This window comes from Bos mutus, chromosome 5, assembly GCF_027580195.1.
Source record: "Bos mutus isolate GX-2022 chromosome 5, NWIPB_WYAK_1.1, whole genome shotgun sequence".
Lineage (NCBI taxonomy): Eukaryota > Metazoa > Chordata > Mammalia > Artiodactyla > Bovidae > Bos > Bos mutus.
The window spans coordinates 112,965,562-112,986,309 of record NC_091621.1 but is presented as its reverse complement, the minus strand read 5'-3'; the positions used below and the strand labels follow the sequence as shown (position 1 = coordinate 112,986,309).

The 20,748-nt window shown below is 46.6% G+C and overlaps 1 protein-coding gene across 1 annotated transcript in view; it reads right to left on the bottom strand.

The window, feature by feature from the left end:
- SLC6A13 (solute carrier family 6 member 13) overlaps positions 1 to 19,861 on the bottom strand; it is a 34,699-nt gene extending 14,838 nt beyond the window's left edge. Inside the window, exons 1-4 of the mRNA XM_014478058.2 lie at positions 19,660 to 19,861; positions 5,919 to 6,053; positions 2,936 to 3,076; positions 47 to 131 (exon numbers count right to left, since the gene is read on the bottom strand). Coding sequence (XP_014333544.2) covers positions 47 to 131; positions 2,936 to 3,076; positions 5,919 to 6,053; positions 19,660 to 19,861 — 563 coding nt within the window. The remainder of the gene's footprint in view (positions 1 to 46; positions 132 to 2,935; positions 3,077 to 5,918; positions 6,054 to 19,659) is intronic.
- Positions 19,862 to 20,748: the final 887 nt, after the last annotated feature.

Genomic DNA, 20,748 nt, shown 5'->3' with positions numbered 1-20,748 from the left:
AGACAAACCATCCACACTGGATGAAGGGAGAAAGGGCCTCACTTACTCCCAGAACTCGATGACGGGAGAGGTGGCATTCTCAGCGGTCGCATTCAGAGAGCCATTGGTCCTCTGGAACTCCACGCAGCGCTCTGTGGGCGGTCAGGGGAGCAAGAGAAAGATCACTGGCCAGTGTGACCAGAGGGTGGGGGGAACTTTAGGAGACTCGGAAGGAAGGTGTCTGGGCTGAAGTTATCTAAACAAAACAGTCTCACAATGAGACATGAAAGACATAATAACCTCATCAAACCCATGGCACCCTTTCCCACTTCTCCATGGCAGAGGGGGTGAGGGGTGGGATGGGGGGTCGTGGCTGTACATTCTAATTAAAGCAAGACCAGGCAGCCTCAGCAAAGATGCTTTGCACACTGCTTCAAATAGGCAAATATTTCTGGGCCGCCGTCCTGGATGGGCTCACGACCTTTGAGGAACAATCAGGACGCCATCCAGGGAAGTGGTGCAGTCATGGCTAAGCGCAGGGGTACAGGTCAGGAGGCTCTGGCTTGAATTCCACTCCCCACCCCCCACCGCCAGGTTATTCACTGAGAGGCTCTCTAAGCCTCAGTCCTGTCGGCTGTAAATGCACATGGCAAGAGCCCTGCGCAGGGCCGATAAGGGGATTAAATGAAAATGAGACTCCAGGGCGCTCCATAAATAGTGGCTCTCAATTACCCCTCTATGCCTTCAGACTTTTCACAAAGTGTTCACACCCTTCTTTGCGTTTTTATCAGGACAGCAATCCTGCGAAATACTAAGATAGCATTTTCCCTACTGCATGCACGAGAAAGCCAATCTTCTCAGAGATGACTTGTCATCACCCATCTGTGAGGAAGTGAGGGCTGGGCTCCTGCTCAGCAAAGTGTGTTAAGTTCCACCTGCAGAGGATCTGGGAGCTGGGGACTGCCCTGGGGGTCCAGCGGTTAAGAATCCACCTTCCAGTGCACGGGACTCGAGTTTGATCCCTGGGTGGAGAACTGGTCCCTGGTCAGGCTTCCCTGGTAACTCAGCTGCTAAAGAATCCACCTGCAATGCAGGAGACCCTGGTTTGATTCCTGGGTCAGGAAGATTCCCTGGAGAAGGGATAGGCTACCCACTCCAGTATTCTTAGGCTTCCCTGGTGGGTCAGCTGGTAAAGAATCTGCCTGCAATGTAGGAGACCTGGATTCCATCCCTGGATTGGGAAGACTCCCCTGGAGGAGGGCATGGCAATCTACTCCAGTATTCTTGCCTAGAGAATCCTCATGGAAAGAGGAGCCTGACAGGCTACAGTCGATGGAGTCGCCAAGAGTTAGACATGACTGAGCCACTAAGCACAGCACAGGGAGCTAAGATCCCACATGCCTAGGAGCAACTAAGCTTGTGGGCCACAACTAGAGAGCCCATGAGCAGCAACAAAGACCCAACAGCCAAAAATTAAAAAAAAAAGTCGGGGGAGCCGGGAGGGAGGGAGAGAGGGAGAGGGAGGGTGAAACAAAGAGAGGAGAAGAAAAAACACAATAAAGAAAATATCCAAACAGAACAGACTTTTTAAAACTTGATTCATTCCACAAATATGTTTTGAGGGCTCAGGATATAGCACACAGCACTAAGCACAAATCAAACCAACAAAGAGAAAAACCCGGGTGAATGCCAGGGCCCGGGGCCGGGACAGGCACAGGCACACACACTGAGCAGAACCTAGTGGATCAGCGACCCGCAGGGAGGGACATCCAGGATTGGACTTTTCACTTGAAAAGTAGTGGCACGGAGGTGGTGGCAGAGAGGAACGAAGGAAGGAAGGCCTGGAGAGACAGCACACAGTTTGGGGGCGAGGGGGGCCTAGTGGCTGCCGGGTCAGAGAGTACCAAGGACGTTCATCACCCCAGACGGTTCTTCTAGACAGCACTACTCTAGGTAACTTTCAATTTTATCTTTTATTTAATGTTTACTTTCTATTCATTAGACTCAGTAGTTCTATGGCCCTTATGGGCTCCTGTCTTAAAATGGAACCCCAAGAGACAATTACTTGCTATTATAAACGATAGAGATACTGTATAAAATGGTGTATCCCCTGGTTCAGTCCAGATGAACTGGGAGTTGAAAAGGCCTAAAATAGCATCAGAAAGAAGACATGAGAAAAAATAAATGAAATAATATATACATATATATTATATATAATATATGTACATATATAATATATAATATATACATATATTTATATATACATTGTATACAATATATACATATATAAATATATGTTTTGTATATAATATATACATATATCAAACTAACCATGTCTCAGATCACATAAAGGGCTAAACTGCACAAAATGAAGTCAGTTCTGTCTTCATAATATATGCATTTATAATGTGTTTGATGGAACCCATGAATTTTTTACACTGTCTGTAGGGCTTTTCTGGTGGCTCAGTGGATCGTGGGTTTGATCCCTGAGTCAGGATGATCCTGGGTGCTGAAGAACAACTAAGCCTGTGTCTCAAGACTACAGAGCCTGTGCTCCAGAGACCGGAAGCCGAAGCTACTGAACCCACGTGCTGCAGCTACGGAAGCCTGTGTGCCTAGAGCCCGTGCTCCCCAACGAGAGAAGCCACCGCAATGAGAAACCCAGGCACTGGAACTAGAGAGTAGTTACCGCTTACGACAACGAGAGAAAAGCACTTGCAGAGCAAAGACCCAGCACAAGCAAAAAATAAATAAGTAAAATTGCTTTTTAAAAAAAGGCCTGTGACATTTTCCCTGTGATGCTGGTGGATTCTCGCTCTTATCTTTGGTGTAAGACCTCCGTGATGTCCTTGGAAGACTTCTAGAGCAACCCAAGTTCGGGGTGGGGGCCTAGGTCCCAGGGTACAGGGACGATCCCTCTCCCTGGTCACAGCCAAGCAGGAGGGGGTGACCTCACCTGTGTTCCAGTCGTGGCGGCAGCTCCCCCAGGGCAGGTCGATGGTAAAGCTGCTGAAGAGGTAGAAGAGGGCCCAGGCCAGGACAATGATGTAGTAGATGTTGAGGAGGGTGACGATCATCTGGGAGGCGTAGCCAATGCCTGGTGGGGGCGGGGAAGGGGCAGACCAGGCTGGGGCACCGGGCAGGTGTCTCACTCTCCTGCCCACCCCTGCTCGGGAGAGGGTTTGTGCTCCACTGGGAGTGTCCTAAGACGTGGGATTCGGGACCCGGGCTTCCTACTCTCCTCCCCACCCCTGCTGCCCTGCCCTGCTTCCCGTGAACTTGCATCAGTCTCGGTGCTAAAACTCCACTGTTTCCAATTCCAAGTTATTTTACACACACGTGTAAGGCTAACTCCGAGATTCCAATAGCTATGTTCCCTGGAATTCATCTGATCTATTTCTGAAATATAAAAACACGTGCTACGAGCAGGACGAGACAGTTCACAGAGGAGGAAGTGCACGTAGTGAATGAGCGTCCTCAAAATGCCCTCACGCTCCCTCATCCTAGGCGTGCAAACTGAAACGATGAGGGGCAACAGTCTGCACCCGTAACACAGCGAGCATTTCTACAGACGCTGTCACTCGGTGAGTTCCAAACTCGTCCACATATTAGGAGAATTACCTGGTGATATTTTTAAAATTCCAAAGCCCAGTCTAGATGCCAGACCAGTTTAATCACAACCTCTGGGGGTGGGGTACAGGCCTCAGGATGTTTTGAAGGTCCCGGGGTGTTTCCAATGTGCCGACAAGTTTGGGAACTAGGGTCATGACTCAGAGCTGTTAAAGATATGGGAGAAAGTCCTTACTCAAGCTCAGTGACTGTACGTCAGTATAACACTTCCATAAGCCAGATCAAGAGACATCGACTTGGTTGTCCATTTGATCCCGTGATTCTGAACTTGGGAATTTATCCCAAAGAAATAATTTCAAAAAGAGGGGGGGCTATTTCTACCAAGATACATGGTAGAAGGGTATAACAATTCTATAAGTGATCAAAAATAAGCATAAATTTTGATATATGCATCCGATGAAAGTTTATGCAACTCAATGATTGCTGCGTAGAAAATGGAAAATAACACTAACTAAAGCAGAAACACAAATAAGTAGGAAAAAATTCTTAAAAATAAAAACAAAAAAAGAAAAACGAAGGAAAAAACTGTATATTTCAAACTAATAGATACATACATTTTAATATAGAGAAAGAAATAGTGAAATAAATCTCTCCAAACTACAAACAACCCAAATGTTCTTCAATGGGTGAATGGTTAAATCAATCATAGTACATTCATCCATGCCATGGAATATGGCTCAGTAATAAAAAGGAATGAACCACAGATACCAGGAGCTCCCCAGGTGGCACTAGTGGTAAAGAACCAGCCTGCCAATGCAGGAGATGTAAGAGACTCGGGTTTGATCCCTGGGTTGGGAAGAGCCCCTGGAGGAGGGCATGGCAACCCACTCCAGTATTCTTGCCTGGAGAATCCCATGGACAGAGGAGCCTGGCAGGCTAGTCCATGGGGTCACAGAGTCAGAAACAACTGAAGTGACTTAGCACACACACACACACACACATACGCACACATGCGTTGATACCCGAGCAATCTGGGTGTATCTCCAGGGCATGATGCTGAGTGAAACAGTGGATCTCAAGTCACACACTGCATGACTTCATTTATATAGCGCTCCGCAATGACAGAATCACAGAGCTAGAGAACAGATCGATGGTTGTCAGAGGTTAGGGATTAGGGCAGGGAGGGGGTAAATGCGACTATAAAGGGGCAGTGGAGTGGAGTTCTTTGTAGCCATGGAACAGTGGTGGTGGTCGCACAAATCCACACACGTGATACAATTACACACAATTACACATACATACCCTCACACAAGCGAGCGCATGGAAACGGGTGAAACCTGAACACAGTCTGTGGATGGTACCAATGTCCGTTTGCAGGTTTTGACATTGTTCCATAGCTATATAAAATTTTTACCATGAAGGAAAACTGGCTGATGGGTACACGTGACACTCCTGGGCTACTTTTGCAACTTTCTGTGAACATATAATTACTTCAAAATAGAAATTTAAAGAAAATCCTACAGAGAGAGGAATATTAAAACACCCTAAGTAACTGCTGTGTCAAGATAGTAGAATTATTTATTTATTTATTTTGGTGGTGCCTTGAGGCTTGTGGGATCTTAGTTCCCCAACCAGGGATTGAACCCAGGCCCCCAGCAGTGGAAGTGTGGAGTCTTCTTAATCACTGGACCACCAAGAAAATCCAAAGATAGTAGAATTATTAATGGATTTTTTTTCTCATTAAAATTCCTTTTAGAGACTTCCTTGACCATCCAGTGGTTAAGACTCTGTACTCTCACTGCCGAGGGCCTGGGCTCAATCCCTGGTTGGGGAACTGGAATGCCACAAGCTGCATGGCACAGCCAAAAAAAAAAAAAAAAAAAATCCCCAAACTAAAAACAAATTAAAAACAAACAAAAAAATCTCTTTTTAAATGCTTTCCATTGATTAAATATGTTTTTAAAAGCATAAAATTATTTGTATGCATTGCAAAATATATACAGGTACAGCTAAAATAGCTTTGCACTCTACTTATTAGCTAAAGCCTTTGTGCCACCCTCAGCCCCGTCTTCTCCTCCATCCTCTGCTGGGCTGAGTGACTAGTTCTGTCTTGGGCCCACAAGTGGAGTTGTTCAGTTACTCAGTTGTCTCCGACTGTGACCCCATGAACAGCAGTAGGCAAGCCTTCCCTGTCCTTCACGCTCTCCCTGAGCTTGCTCAAACTCATGCCCGCTGAGTCACAAGTGGAAGGTTTAACATAAAGACCCAGGGGCTTATCTCCATTAGCACTGCTGCTGAACCCCCCAGTTATTCCAAATGCAGTTTATAACCTGGTACAGAGACTCTGGTGTCAGGGACGAGCAACTCACCCTCAAAGATGGGGCAGATCTTCCTCCAGGCAGTGATGCCCCCCTGACTGGTGTACTGGCCCAGCGCCGTCTCCAGGAGGAAGACAGGAATGCCGCAGGTAAAGAGGAAGATGAGGTAGGGGATGAAGAAGGCACCTGCAGGTGGGAAACAGGCTGTGCGTTCCTTGGCAGCAGCCGTCTTCTGGTCCAAGTCCAGCCCCTCCCACCACCACTGCTTCCAAGGCGGGGGTGGGGGGGTGCTGTGAAAAACTGGGAACACTGGTCTAAATGTCTGGAACCAAACAGAGATCAAGTGTCACCAAGTTACTTAGGACCTGGCCAGTCCCTTTCTTCACTCTGAAGTTTCTGTCTATACCTACCAAGGTGTACTTCCCATCAACTTCAGTTATCGCCTAAAAAACACATAACCTGTGGCCATCGAAGGAGCTCCTGGAATCCCAGAAACCACGAGCATTCACAGAGCCCACAGTCCAGCATGTGTCGAGAAAATGATTGCTCTCAACGTCAGAGAGGGATTTTTAGCAGACTGCAGTCAGATTTCCTTTTAGTAATCCTTTCTGTTTTCACAGTCATTGGCTGAGACGAGTCTACTGACTCCAGAAACGCTGGCATTTTCTCCACCCTAGACCTCTATCTGCTGGCATCAGGGCAGGGAGTTCATAGGACAGAGACCCAGGGAGCAGAGATGTGCACAGAGAGGGACTTCCCCGGTGGTCCAGCGGTTAAGAATCAGCCTGCCAATGCAGGGGACTCATGTTCAATCCCTCATCGGGGAACTATTATCTCTCATGCCTTGGGGGCAGCTAAGCACACCACGACTAGAGAGCCTGAGCACTACAGTGAAGACCCAGCACAGACAAAAAAGAAAAAAGAAATGTGCATAGAGAGACCCAAATATCCACAGAGGGTCCCCTATTAGCTTGCAGCTGAGTACTGGTCAGTACATATGTGTGAGGAAACCACCCAGGAAGGGAAAGTATCTCTCAAAAGGATTGAATCCAGTGGTGCTTATGCAGGGCTGGGGACATTCCAAACATTTAAGGAAGAAATAATCCCAGTTCTATAGAAACTCTTCCAGAGAATGTAAAAGGAATTCTTTCCAACTGATTCTACAAAGCTAGCATTACCCTGATAAGAAAAGCAGGCAAAGACACGAAAAGAAAACTGTAGGTCAAACTTTGATGAACATAGATGCAAAATTCTAAAAAATTTTTAGCGAATCAGATCCAACAACATGTATTAATAAACAGGATAATACATTACATAGTGGGGTTTACCCCAGGAATACAAAGTTAACATTCAAAAAATCAATCTGTGTATCATATTAATAAATTTAAAGACAAAAAAACCATATAATCACTGCAATAAATGTAAGAAAAGCATTTGACAAAATCTAACAGCTATTTGTGATTAAAAAAAAAAAAACTCTCGGCAAATGATAAACAGAAGGAAACCCTCAATCTGAAAAAAGGCATTTACAAAACATCTGCAGATAACATCTACAAGTAACAGTGAAACACTGCTTAACTTCTGAGATCAAGACAAGACAAGACAAAGGTGTCTAGTCTTACTATTTCTTACCATTTCTATTCAATACTGTTTCCATCAGTATTGATTCTAGTCAAGGCAATAAGGCGAGAAAAAAAAAGGATGACAGCCTATCTAGAATACCCTCTGGAGTCTGAAACAAATTCACAGAAGCAGAGTATAGATTAGTGATTACCAGGGTCTGAGGAAGGGGGAAACAGGGAGGTGTTAGTCAAAGGGTACAAAGTTTCTGTTACCTAAAATGAATATGTCCTAGAGCTCTATTGTAATGGCAGTGCCTGTAGTGAACAATATCTAATTGTTTTCTTAAAATTGTGCTAAGAAGGAGGAGGGGCTACACCAGCTAACAGGACACACAAACTTCTGGAACACCTGCCTCCGGCAGCAGGTGAAGGTTCCTATATCTGCTTGATGGAGCTACTCAACTGGATTCCTGGACTTCTGCAGAGGCTCTCTCATCCATGGGTCTGACTGTTCTCTGGGGGGCCATGCTGAAGGGCAGGAGCCAGTTAACAAGGCATTGCAGGTTCTGCCGCCAGGAACGAGCCTATATGCCTATTCTTGCTCTGAGGAGATTGTTTCAACTTCTGTATACATCAGAATAGGTTAGACCTATGCTGTAGTACCTATTATTCTGCCAAATCTCAGTGGTTAGACAAAGCAAAAGTGTATTTCTTGAGTTGCTGGGAGTGGCTGAAGCAGTGAGGAAACTGAGGCACAGAGAAGTCAAGGAATTGGCTTGAGCTCATCTGAGTGACTTCTTCCGACTTGAGCTTGCAGTGTGCTTTGAGAGATGCTCCACCAGATCACCTCAAGCTTTGGTCCCTTGGTACCACCCATTAGCAACAGTCGTAAAAGATCAAGTCCTGAGCCTTTGCAGTGGGAGCACTGACTCCAAGACCCAACCAGAGAATTAACCCTCGGTTCAGTTCAGTTCAGTCACTGAGTTGTGTCCGACTCTTTGCGACCCCATGAATCGAAGCACGCCAGGCCTCCCTATCCATCACCAACTCCCAGAGTTCACTGAGACTCACGTCCATCGAGTCGGTGATGCCATCTAGCCATCTCATCCTCTGTCGTCCCCTTCTCCTCTTGCCCCCAATCCCTCCCAGCATCAGAGTCTTTTCCAATGAGTCAACTCTTCACATGAGGTGGCCAAAGTACTGGAGTTTCAGCTTTAGCATCATTCCTTCCAAAGAAATCCCAGGGCTGATCTCCTTCAGAATGGACTGGTTGGATCTCCTTGCAGTCCAAGGGACTCTCAAGAGTCTTCTCCAACACCACAGTTCAAAAGCATCAATTCTTCGGGGCTCAGCTTTCTTTACAGTCCAACTCTCACATCCATACATGACCACTGGAAAAACCATAGCCTTGACTAGACGAACCTTTGTTGGCAAAGTAATGTCTCTGCTTTTGAATATGCTATCTAGGTTGGTCATAACTTTCCTTCCAAGGAGTAAGCGTCTTTTAATTTCATGGCTGCAGTCACCATCTGCAGCAATTTTGGAGCCCCAAAAAATAAAGTCTGACACTGTTTCGACTGTTTCCCCATCTATTTCCCATGAAGTGATGGGACCGGATGCCATGATCTTCGTTTTCTGAATGTTGAGCTTTAAGCCAAGTTTTTCACTCTCCACTTTCACTTTCATCAAGAGGCTTTTGAGTTCCTCTTCACTTTCTGCCATAAGGGTGGTGTCATCTGCATATCTGAGGTTATTGATATTTCTCCCAGCAATCTTGATTCCAGCTTGTGTTTCTTCCAGTCCAGCGTTTCTCATGAAACCTCAACATAGTAATGGCCATATATGATAAGCCTACAGCAAACATTATTCTCAATGGTGAGAAACTGAAAGCATTCCCCCTAAGATCAGGAACAAGACAAGGGTGTCCACTTTCACCACTATTACTCAACATAGTTCTGGAAGTCCTAGCTACGCCATCAGAGAAGAAAAAGAAATAAAAGGAATCCAGATTGGAAAAGAAGAAGTAAAGCTCTCACTGTTTGCAGATGACATGATACTGTACATAGAAAACCCTAAAGATAGTATCAAAAAATTATTAGAGCTAATCAGTGAATTTAGCAAAGTTGCAGGATACAAAATCAATACACAGAAATCACTTGCATTTCTATATACTAACAATGAAAAATCAGAAAGAGGAATTAAGGAATCAATGCCGTTCACCATTGCAACAAAAAGAATTAAATATCTAGGAATAAACTTACCTAAGGAGACAAAAGAACTGTACACAGAAAATTATAAGACACTGGTAAAAGCTGACATAAGCAGATGGGTAGGATATTCCATGTTCCTTAAATATTGTGAAAATGACTATACTACCAAATGCATTCTACAGATTCAATGCGATCCTATCAAATTACCAATGGCATTTTTCACAGAACTAGAACAAAAAATTTCACAATTAATGTGGAAACACAAAACACCCTGAATAGCCAAAGCAGTCTTGAAAAAGAAGAATGGAAGTGGAGTAATCAACCATCCTCTCTTCAGATTATACTACAAAGTTACAGTCATCAACACAGTATGGTACAGGCACAAAAACAGAAATATAGGCCAATGGAACAAGATAGAAAACCCAAAATAAACCCATGCACCTATGGGTACCTTATTTTTGACAAAGGAGGCAAGAATATACAATGGGATAAAGACAGCCTCTTCAATCAATGGTGCTGGGAAAACTGGACAGCTACATATAAAAGAATGAAATTAGAACACTTTCTAACACCATACACAAAGATAAACTCAAAATGGATTAAAGACCTAAATGTAAGACCAGAAACTAGAAAACTCTTAGAGGAAAACATAGGCAGAACACTCGATGACATAAATCAGAGCAAGATCCTCTAGATCCACCTCCTAGAGTAACAGAAATAAAAACAAAAGTAAACAAGTGGGATCTGATTAAACTTAAAAGCTTTTGCACAGCAAAGGAAACTATAAGCAAGGTGAAAAGACAGCCTTCAGAATGGGGGAAAATAATAACAAATGAAACAACTGACAAAGGATTAATTTCCAAAACATACAAGCAGCTCATACAACTCAATGCCAGAAAAACAAACAACCCAATCAAAAAGTGGGGGAAAGACCTAAACAGACACTTCTCCGAAGAAGACACACAGATGACTAACAAACACATAAAAAGATGCTCAACATAGCTCATTATTAGAGAAATGCAAATCAAAACTACAATGAGATATCACCTCACAGCAATCAGAAAGGCCATCATCAAAAAGTCTACAAACAATAAATGCTGGAGAGGGTGTGGAGAAAAGGGAACCTCTGGCGCTGTTGGTGGGAGTGTAAATTGATACAGCCTATAGGGTAAGAGAGTAGAGAAGGCGACGTTCAGAAAAAGAAGGAGACTAGCACTTTATAGGAACAGATGACCTTTAATGAAGCAAGAAGGGGCAGCAGTCAGATTAGCGAGCTGCTGCACTAAACTAAGAAATGAATAAGTATATATAGGCATGTATGTGCAAAGTTACTGTCTTAAGGGGGCCTGTTCTTCTCCAAGGTCATTCTGAGTAGTTATCTCTTAAACGGCTGGGGAAAGGAATTTTGGAAATTGGACAGAGGCTGGACTGGGTGGGAGCTGGGTGTAATCAACCTAATGTCCATTTTTTCTTCGGGTGAGAGAGTTCTTTGTTTTGCATAGAATGGTGGAGAGGACCTGGAGGGGAGTTTTAACTCCAGGCTACTTCCAGCCATGCAACTTTCCTTCACAGCCACTATGGAAGACGGTATGAAGATTTCTTAAAAACTAGAAATAAAACCACCATATGACCCAGAAATCCACTCCTAGGCATATACCCCAAGGAAACCAAAATTGAAAAAGACACACATATCCCATTGTTCATTGCAGCACTATTTACAATAGCTAGAACATGAAAGCAACCTAGATGTCCATCAAGAGATAAATGGATATAGAAGTTGAGGTACATATACACAATGGAGTATTAATCAGCCATTAAAAAGACCACATTTGAGTCAGTTCTGATGAGGCGGATGAACCTAGAACCTATTATACAGAGTGAAGTAAGTCAGAAAGAGAAAGATAAATATTGTATTCTATATATGGAATCTAGAAAAATGGTACTGAAGAATTTATTTACAGGGCAGCAATGGAAAAACAGACATAGAGAACAGATGTATGAACAAGGGGAGAGGGGTGGGGAGGGTGAGATGTATGGAAAGAATAACATGGAAACTTACATTACCATATGTAAAATAGATAGCCAATGGGAACTTGCTGTATGGCTCAGGAAACAAACAGGGGCTCTGTATCAACCTAGTGGGGTGGGATGGGGAGGGAGATGGGATGGAGGTTCAAAAGGGAGGGGATATATGTATACCTATGGCTGATTCATGTTGAGGTTTGACAGAAAACAACAAAATTCTGTAAAGCAATTATCCTTCAATTAAAAAAAATAAATTTAAAAAAATGTGCTAAGAAGATGAATCTTATATTGTGTTCTTATCACAAAAAATTAAAATAAAAAAAGGACAAAAGGAAACTTCTGGAGGTGATGGATATGTTTATGACATTGACTGTGGGAATGGTTTCACAGGTGTGTGTTTACCTCAAAACTCATTGAGTTGATATGTTAAATGTGTACAGCTTTTTGTAAGTCAGTCATAACTCAATAAAGTGTAATTAAAAAGAAAAGAAGGACTTCCCTGTGATCCAGTGGCTAAGACAGTAAGAAAACAAACAACCCTTTTTTTTTCAAATGGTCAGAAGATTTGAACAGGTTTTCACCAAAAAAAAAAAAGAAAAAAAAATACGTGAGTTGCAAATAAGCACATAAGATGTTCAATATCATTAGTCATTATAAATTTTAAAAATGAGGTAATGCTACACACCAATTAGAAAAATTAAAAAGACAGACCAGGAATTTCCCTGGCAGTTCAGTGGTTAAGACTCCACGCCCCCAATGTAGGGACTGCAGTTCCATCTCTGATCAGGAAACTAAGATCCCACAAGCCTTGCATGTGCGTGGAGCAGGCAAAAAAAAGTAAAAGGAAAGAAAGACCAAGTATTGGTGAAGATGTGGAAAAGCTGGCACCCGCATACACCGTTGGCAGGAATGTAAAATGGCACAACCGTTTTGGAAAAGCGTTTGGCAATTTCTTAAAAAGTTAAAGGTGCATTACCATATAATCCTGTCATTCCACACCTAAGTGTTTACTCAAGGGAGGTGAAAGCATATGTTTATACAAAGACTTGTACACAAATGTTCTTAGCAGATTCATCTGTCATACCTAAAACCTGGAAAGAACCCACATGTCCATAAACAGGAGAAGAGATAAATGGCAGTCCACCCATCTAATGGAATGGTGGTCTAGTCACTAAGTCGTGTCCGACTCTTGCGACCCCATGGACTGTAGCCTGCCAAGCTCCTCTGTCCGTGGGATTCTCCAGGCAAGAATATGGAATGGGTAGCCATTCCCTTCTCCAGGGAATCTTCCTGACCCAGGAACTGAACCCAGGTCTCCTGCATTGCAGGTGGATTCTTTACTGACTAAGCTACTTTACTATTCAGCAATAACAAGAAAGGAACTACTGAGACATGAAAAAGATGGATGAATCGCAAAGTAATTACGCTAAGTCAAAGAAGCCAAATCATGATTCCATTTAAGAAAAGTCTAAGGAATGCAAACTAGTGTATAGGGACAGCATGGATAAAGAAAATGCTATACGTATCAGTTCAGTTCAGTTCAGTTTAGTCGCTCAGTCGTGTCCGACTCTTTGCGACCCCATGAATCACAGCACACCAGAGTGGGGTATTATTCAGCCATAAGAGAGAAGAAAGTACCATGCTTTGCAACCATGGATGGGCCTTGAGGGTATCATGCTAAGTGACATAATTTATACAGAGAAAGTAAAGTAAATATTGTGTGTTCTCACTTATATGTGGGATCTCAAAATAGTCAGATTCATCAAGGCAGAGAGTAGAATGGTGGTTGCCAGAGGCTGGGGGTGGGAGACATGGGGGAGATAATCAAAGGGTACACAGTTCATTATAAGATGAACATTTCCTGGGGATAGAACTGTACAGTGTGGTGACTACAGCAAATGGTACTGTTTCATATACTAGAAAGTTCTTAAGAGCGTAGATCTTAAAAGCTATCACCACCAAGAAAAGATAATGATATAAAGGAATGGAATTGTTAACTAACCTTATTGTGGTAATGATTTTGCAGTATATACTTGTATCAAATCATAATGTATGCCTTAAACTTACATATATTATGTATCAGTAATAAATCAGTAAAGCTGGAAATAATTACATCTTTCAAAAACAGAGACCTCCCTGGTGGTCCAGTGGTTAAGACTTCACCTTCTAAAGCAGGAGATGCAGGTTCAGTTCCTGATTGGGGAGTTAAGATTCCACATGCCTCTTCGCCAAAAAAAACAAAACATAAAAAAAAAAAGAAGCAATATTGTAACAAATTCAATAAAGACTTTAAAAATGATCTACATAAAAAAAATGGTCTACATCAAAAATCTTTAAAAAACAAAACAGGTTTGTGGTTGCATTGAGATGGGGTTGCAGAGGTTGGGGGTGGGAGAAAGGGTCAGGAAGCAATTTGGGGGAGTCATGGATACATTCACAATTTTTTTTCTTTTAATTTATATTTTGGCCAGGCCATGTAGCATGTGGGATCTTAGTTCCCCAGCCAAGGATGAAACCTGTGCCCCCTGCAATGGAAGCTTGGAATCCTAACCACTGGATCACCTGCAAGTCCCCGTTAATTATCTTGATAGTGGTGATGGTCTCAGGGGTGTGTACCTATGTCAAAACTTATGTAGCTGTACACTTCAAATGTGTGCCATTTATTGTAAGCCAATTATACCATACTAAAATTGCTAAAACAAAAGTTGGTGGTGAGGAATCAACTCCTCCAATTCTCCGCCTTCCAAGTCTCTTGGTGTGTAGTCCATGCATAATTCAAGCACTGAGGGAGACGCTTGGTGAGTACAAGGGCAAAGAAAGATCATCAACAACTCAGGCAAGTAAGTACACAAATCAGTCCAAGACTCGCTGGGCAGGAGGAGGGAATTAGGAGAGAGAATCCAGTAGCTGAAACGAACTGTCACCACTGAGAGTTAGAAACATCAAAGCAAGAGAGCAAAGAGAGAGTGGGGGGCCGGGAGAGGGGTTTCCAAGCCCCTCCTCCCATCTCTATGCCACCTGCTCTTTCCCAATAAACCAAGCCAGTGTTTAACTGCACCGGGTCTGGTGGTCAGTCTGTTCCCTTCCTCCTCTGCCTCCTTGAGCACCTGGGCAGCTGGCCATAAGGGTCAAAGTCCACACCCACCAGGCAGAGTCACTGGCCCCAAACTGGGGAGGGAGTTAGAGAAGGGATGGAGCCCAAGAGGGGACCTGTGTGCCCACCAGGGAGTCCTGGGGACACTGCCTGTTTCCTCACCTGAGCCATAACCACCACCCCTGCAAGACATATCCAGTCCTGGAGAAGGGAAATGGAGTCACGGTTACCTTCTCCACCAAAGCCCCACTCAATTTCCTCCCTCAATTCTCAAATGTCCTGGCATCGTCCCCCATGGGATGCCAGAGACCACACACCCATCCTGGAAAAGAACCATTCTGCTAGACATCCTTCTCAGTAAGAGCACATTCTGTGGTGTCACCTGTCATGTTCCAGGTGACAATTTTTTAAAAAATTTATTTATTTGCTTGGCAACTCGGTCTTAGTTGCAGCTTGTGGGATCTAGTTCCCTGACCAGGGATCGAACCCAGGCCCCCTTCACTGGGAGCTCGGAGTCTTAGCCCCTGAACCACCAGAGAAGTCCCTCCAGGTGACACTTTTTTAAAAGTCAAACTGTTAAATGTTCCACATGAGTAACACAGCAGTGAGCATTCATGAAGTGTCACACGCTGTCATCAGCACTACTGAACCAATACTTGGCACTGAGTCACTAACTAAAAATGGTAACCAGTCGTCAAGTACTAATAACGTAACCATGACTCTTCCGTGAAGAAATGCGCTCCTTGTCTCTCTTTGCTCCTTAGTATCTACGGACGTCCTCAGGGCACTGGCATCCTATGTGCTGTCTCTCCTTAGAGCTGGTCTAGATGTCTAGAGCTGGGGCTTGCTTGGCTGCACCCCCGCCCCACAGCCTTCCCTCTGAGATCCCGGTTTCTGAGTGGCTCAGCAGTGGCACATTCTGCTGTGGTCTCACTTGGCGTCTCCGGCCCCAGGCATCCTGGGTGTTGGGGAACTCAGAATGCTGGTAGCCCAGAGTCCAGGGAGCAGGAGAGGTTCCAGCTGAAGTCCCGGGTTCTGCAGCAACCGGGATCTGGGTGTTCAGGTAGAGTCAGCAAGTATGTGAGAAAGAAGGACAGCAAAGAGACCTGAAGATTCTTAGCCTTGCAACTGGTCTGCTTCCAGCCTGATGCCTCTGCCATCAGTTCTTAGCACCATAGATACAGAGATTGTGTTCAAGTGTAAGATTTGGCCGCTCTGCTCAAACCCCTGCCCTGACTCCCCATCCCTGGAGTGAAAGCCGAACCTCACAGTGGTTGACAAGCCCTGCATGACCCACCCCCGACAGTGACTCCCCTCCTTTGACTCCCCAGACACACCAGACAGCCGCCTGCTCTAAGGCCTTTTGTTTCCTCTGCCCAGGGTGCACTCCCCACCTCCAATATCCCCAAGACCAGGTCTCACCCCCACCCCAGAAGCTGTCACTCAAGTGTTCTCAGTGTGGCAGCCCCACCCTGCTCCTGTGATGCTCAGCGACTTCTGATGCGCGGTGACACTTTCTTGTTTACTGAGTTTACCGTCTGTCTCACCCCCACCCACACCCAGAATGAAAGCCCCACAAAAACAGGGAGGTGGTCTATTCTGTTTCCGTTTTATCACCACAGGTCAGAGTAGTTCCTGGCAGGTGGCGCGTTCTCAGTGTGTGACCACCCTTGGGTGACTTACATTGGTTGGCCTGATTCTAGAAAGTCATAGGGGCCGGGGGTGGGGGCAAGTGCTCAGGGTGGCCTGGCCGCAATGCCTGGACAGCAAGGAGCACACTTACCTAGAAGGCACCCCTTCTTTCCCCATCTTCTGTTGGGTGATGATTCTATATTTTATTTATTTATTTTTAAGTTCTTTTTTTTTTTTTTCCTTTGGATGTGGACCATTTTTAAGTGTTTATTGCATTTGTTACAATATTACTTCTGTTTTGTGCTTTGGTTTCTTGACCACGAGGCATGTGGGATCTTGGCTCCCCAAGCAGGGACTGAATCCACATCCTCTGCATTGAAAGCCCAAGTCCCAGCCACCGGACTCAGTTTCTTCACACCACTTTCTCAGCGTCTCTGTTTTTAGCTACCCTGTTTCACTGTCGACCTGTCCATCATATTCTTACCTCAGCCTTTCCCCTGCTCTGGGACTCACTTCTAATCGGATCTACCAAACATCCAAGCTGGAAGGAACCAAAGACAGCACTTGCATTTTTAGTATGGAACTGATGCTGTGCTTTGGGGACGTCTTCCTCCCTGAGCTCCCCAACCAACAAACATTAGCAACAATAAGGTCCTCCCTCCAAGCACAAAAGCGGCTATTTGCAGCTGTGAGTTGGAGAAAGCACCCAGCAGAGGCAGGCTGATAGCACATGTAACCTTGGGGGGTTCACACCACGACCTCAGCATCCTCACAATCTGCTCAGAACCATCCTCAAATCCCCTGGGAGTCCCAGCCCTGATCTGAGGGCCATGGGTTTAAATAAAAACACTGAACTGGGAGGAGGGGATCAAACCTACCTAGGAGGCCTCTGTCCTCCTCCCCGTCTGCTCTCTCATGTCGGCAGTGAAGGGCCTTGTCATAAGGAGATGACTGGTCCCTTCCAGACCAAGATGACGAGACAAAGTGTGGAGTCTATGCTCTGAGGGGCCCAGGAGGGGTGAAGAGTACAGAAAGGGTGAACCTCTGGGAGCACCAGAAACCAGAAGAGCTGGCCTGTCTGGGTCCCTGCACAAACCCAGCAGGTCCTGGGCGGGTCCTCATCACGCCAGCAGAGGCACCACCCATGTGTCCACCTGCTGACCCTGGGTGACTCAGGGCCTTCAGAGCAAAGCTGGGCATCAGCCTCCAGCCCCAGAGCCCCTCAGTGCACTTCCTCCAGCTGCCGTTGTCCGTTAAGGAAAGAGAAGAGGAAGCCTGAGGCCTGGTGCCCCACTGGAGAAGAAGGGGTGGGAGGAAGGGGAATGGCGTCAGGATTCTGCAGATGGTCCCAGGACCCCAAAACAGCTCCTGGGACCAGCATGCTAGAGGGCAGGCCCTGCCCAGGGAGGAGGCAGCCACGTCCTACCTCCGCACCCCCGCTCCTTCAGTGAAGAATCAGGGGCTGTGGTCGTGATCCCAGCCTGCGTTTCCTTTTCTGAGACACAGCCACACATCCTCAGGCCACACAGACCTGTGTGGGCCCCCGAAACAGAGCTCAGGTGCAAACCTACTGGGGGACGCCTCCCGTAGACAGGGTGACCCTGTGCTCCTGCCCTGGCCGCCCCTCCCCCTTCCTTCCCTTCCTCAGTGCAGGGGTCCCCACAGACCCCAGAATCCCTCCCCCACCTCTTCGTGCCAGTCCTGCTAATTCCCAGGCCAACCTCGTGGTCCCATTCCAGAGCGGCTTGCGAAAAGCAGCTCACGTCCTAATCTTCTTGCCGTGTGAGGAGCTAAGCTGGTCACCGGGTCCAGACACAGAGCCCCAGGCCCGGCTTAGCCCCCCACCTCTCCTCCTCCCTGGACTAGCCGAATCCGAACTCCCTAGGGCCCAAGGGTCTGAACAAGCTGTCGGAGGGTCCAGCGCTGGGCGGGGACCTCCTGCCTTCCCTAGAGATGCCAGCTGACCCAGCAAAGTCCTGCAGCTTCAGACTGCCGGCCAGAGAGTCTGGGGGACGGAGAACACACCGGCCCACTCCCACCTGATCTGGGAAAATACAAATTAACCTCCAGTCCCTGGGCCAGTGCCCAGCTGCCACCATCCTGAGAGTACGAATGGGCTCAGGGCCTCTCTATATTCGCCTCCCTCCTGACCGCCCACCCCTACTCTGTGCTGTGGGCTTTCTCTCCCCAAAACCACTGTGACTGGGCTCACGCACGGGGAGGCTCCCACGCCCCCACCAAGGGTGAGTGTTGCATTAGGGTGCCCTAAAGTCCTCGTGGCCCACAAAGTCCTACCCCTTCAGTCTTTCCCCGTGATCTACCTCAGCATTTCCCATCCTCCAGCCCAGACTGCAGCCCCACCCCGCCCCCAAAACCAGACGTGGGAGCCCAGTCCCGCTAAGCTTTACCCACCGACGAGGAGACCTTCCGAACCCACTGCTCTTCCCAGAGGCCTTCAGCACTTGGGAAATCCCTCAGGGGCTCCCCAGAGACCTGGCAAAGGGTGGGCGTGCCTAAAAGAGAGTCCATGGTGGGAAAGCGACCCGCATTGCTAAGGAGACAGTGGGATCACTGCAGGGCCTGAGAGGCAGGAAGGATCCAGAAAGGAACTGGAGTCCATGCTCCCCACCCCATACAAACATTTCAGTGGGAAAATTATAAAAGAAGAGTCACTGGGATCAAAGGTGATACGTGATGTGGGCGGGGAGGGGTGTGGCGCGGGACAGGCGACCCTGGTTGCAGAGTCTCGAGACCACGGGACAGCTGGGTGCCAACATCGCCCTCAGCACAGCCATGGATTCTGAGGCCCTTTGCCCACAACCTCCAGTCCTGACAACCACCTTGAGGGGCAGGAAGAACCGTCTCTGTTCACAGCGCCCACCTGAGGTCCAAGGGCTTGCCCCAGGTCGCAGGGAGTGAGTAGCAGAGCCAGAATCCAAACCCCCATCCATCTGGTCCCAGACCACACCTGTGTTTCTCTGCTGCCACCATGGGCACCCAGGAAGTCACCCCCGTCCAGGTGCTTCTCCTGCAGGGTCCTGAGCGACTTCTAAGGGTTTTTCCAACTCCAGCGTCCTATGCATCTCTGGGGCTCCCCAGAGTGCAGTAGGTGAAGGAGATGGAGACAGCCTTGCAGGGGTGAAGGTTGCGGTGCCTCTCACCTCCCCCTGTTTTTGTAACAGAGGCAGGAAACCTCCACCCACTGCCCAGGCAGGAGGCGCCAGGCGGGCACAGCTCTCCCCCACCACGCCCACCTCAAGTGAACTCACCTCCCCCGTTTTTGTAGCAGAGGTAGGGGAACCTCCAGACGTTGCCCAGCCCAATGATCTCCCCGGCCACGGACAGCACGAACTCCATCTTGTTGCTCCACTGCTCTCGCTGCAGGGCACCATCCTCCGCCGCCTTTTCCAGGCCTGGGCACACTGGTTTGGTCTCGCCATTACTGGTGGTGCCCGAGACCCTGCTATCCATTCCCCCTGGAAGACAAGCAGGGCGCTGTGCTACTGCTGGGGGCTGGGGGTGGGGAGCGGTGACTGGAGGGAAAGCTTCCCCTTTCCCTTCCAGCAAATTTCCAAAGGAAAAGTGCCAGGGAGGAGAGTGACTCCTGCTGCTGTCCGCAGACCCGCACCCCCCTTGGCATGTCTGGTTGGTAAAGGCTGAGCGTATATGTTCTCTTCCTGCTTCAGTAAGAAGGCACTGACTCTGAGGCACAGACACTGCACCCCTAGAAGGTGCCTCAGGTGGGGGCTTGTGGACATGGGGAGCCCACCTGCCCCGGGCTGTCAGTTCTCTCTGCCACCCTCCAACCAGCCTCATCTGCATAAACATGTACCTCAGTCTCTCTATTCCATGTTTAAGGATAGTTTAAGGGATGGGATTTGTATGTATCCTTAAGTCACCGATTCTCCTTTGGGGAATTTACCCTACAGAGATAACTGTGACTCTGTGTAAACATTCAGCACTGAGGATGTTCATGCTTAAAACCATGAAAAATTAGAAAGTACATAAAAATGTTCAAATATGGTAACTAGGTTAATAAATTATGGCTCAGACAGTGGACTACAATATAATCATTAAAAACTGTGCTGCAGAAGAAAGAAACAAAGAGGTGTTCACAAAATGTGAAGTGCAAACACTTACAAAATAGACCACCTGCAAGATGACCCTGAGAAAAATACCTTATAAAGTATTTGCATGCATGAAAATTAGGATATTCCCCAAGATGTTTCTTTCTCAGCAGATGGGTTTTAGAGATATTTTCCTTATCTATATTTTCTACATTTTCATCAAAAACATGTTTTATTTTATAAGAGGAATGTGAAAGTCAGCTTTTTTAGATCCTTGCAAGAAGACGAGAA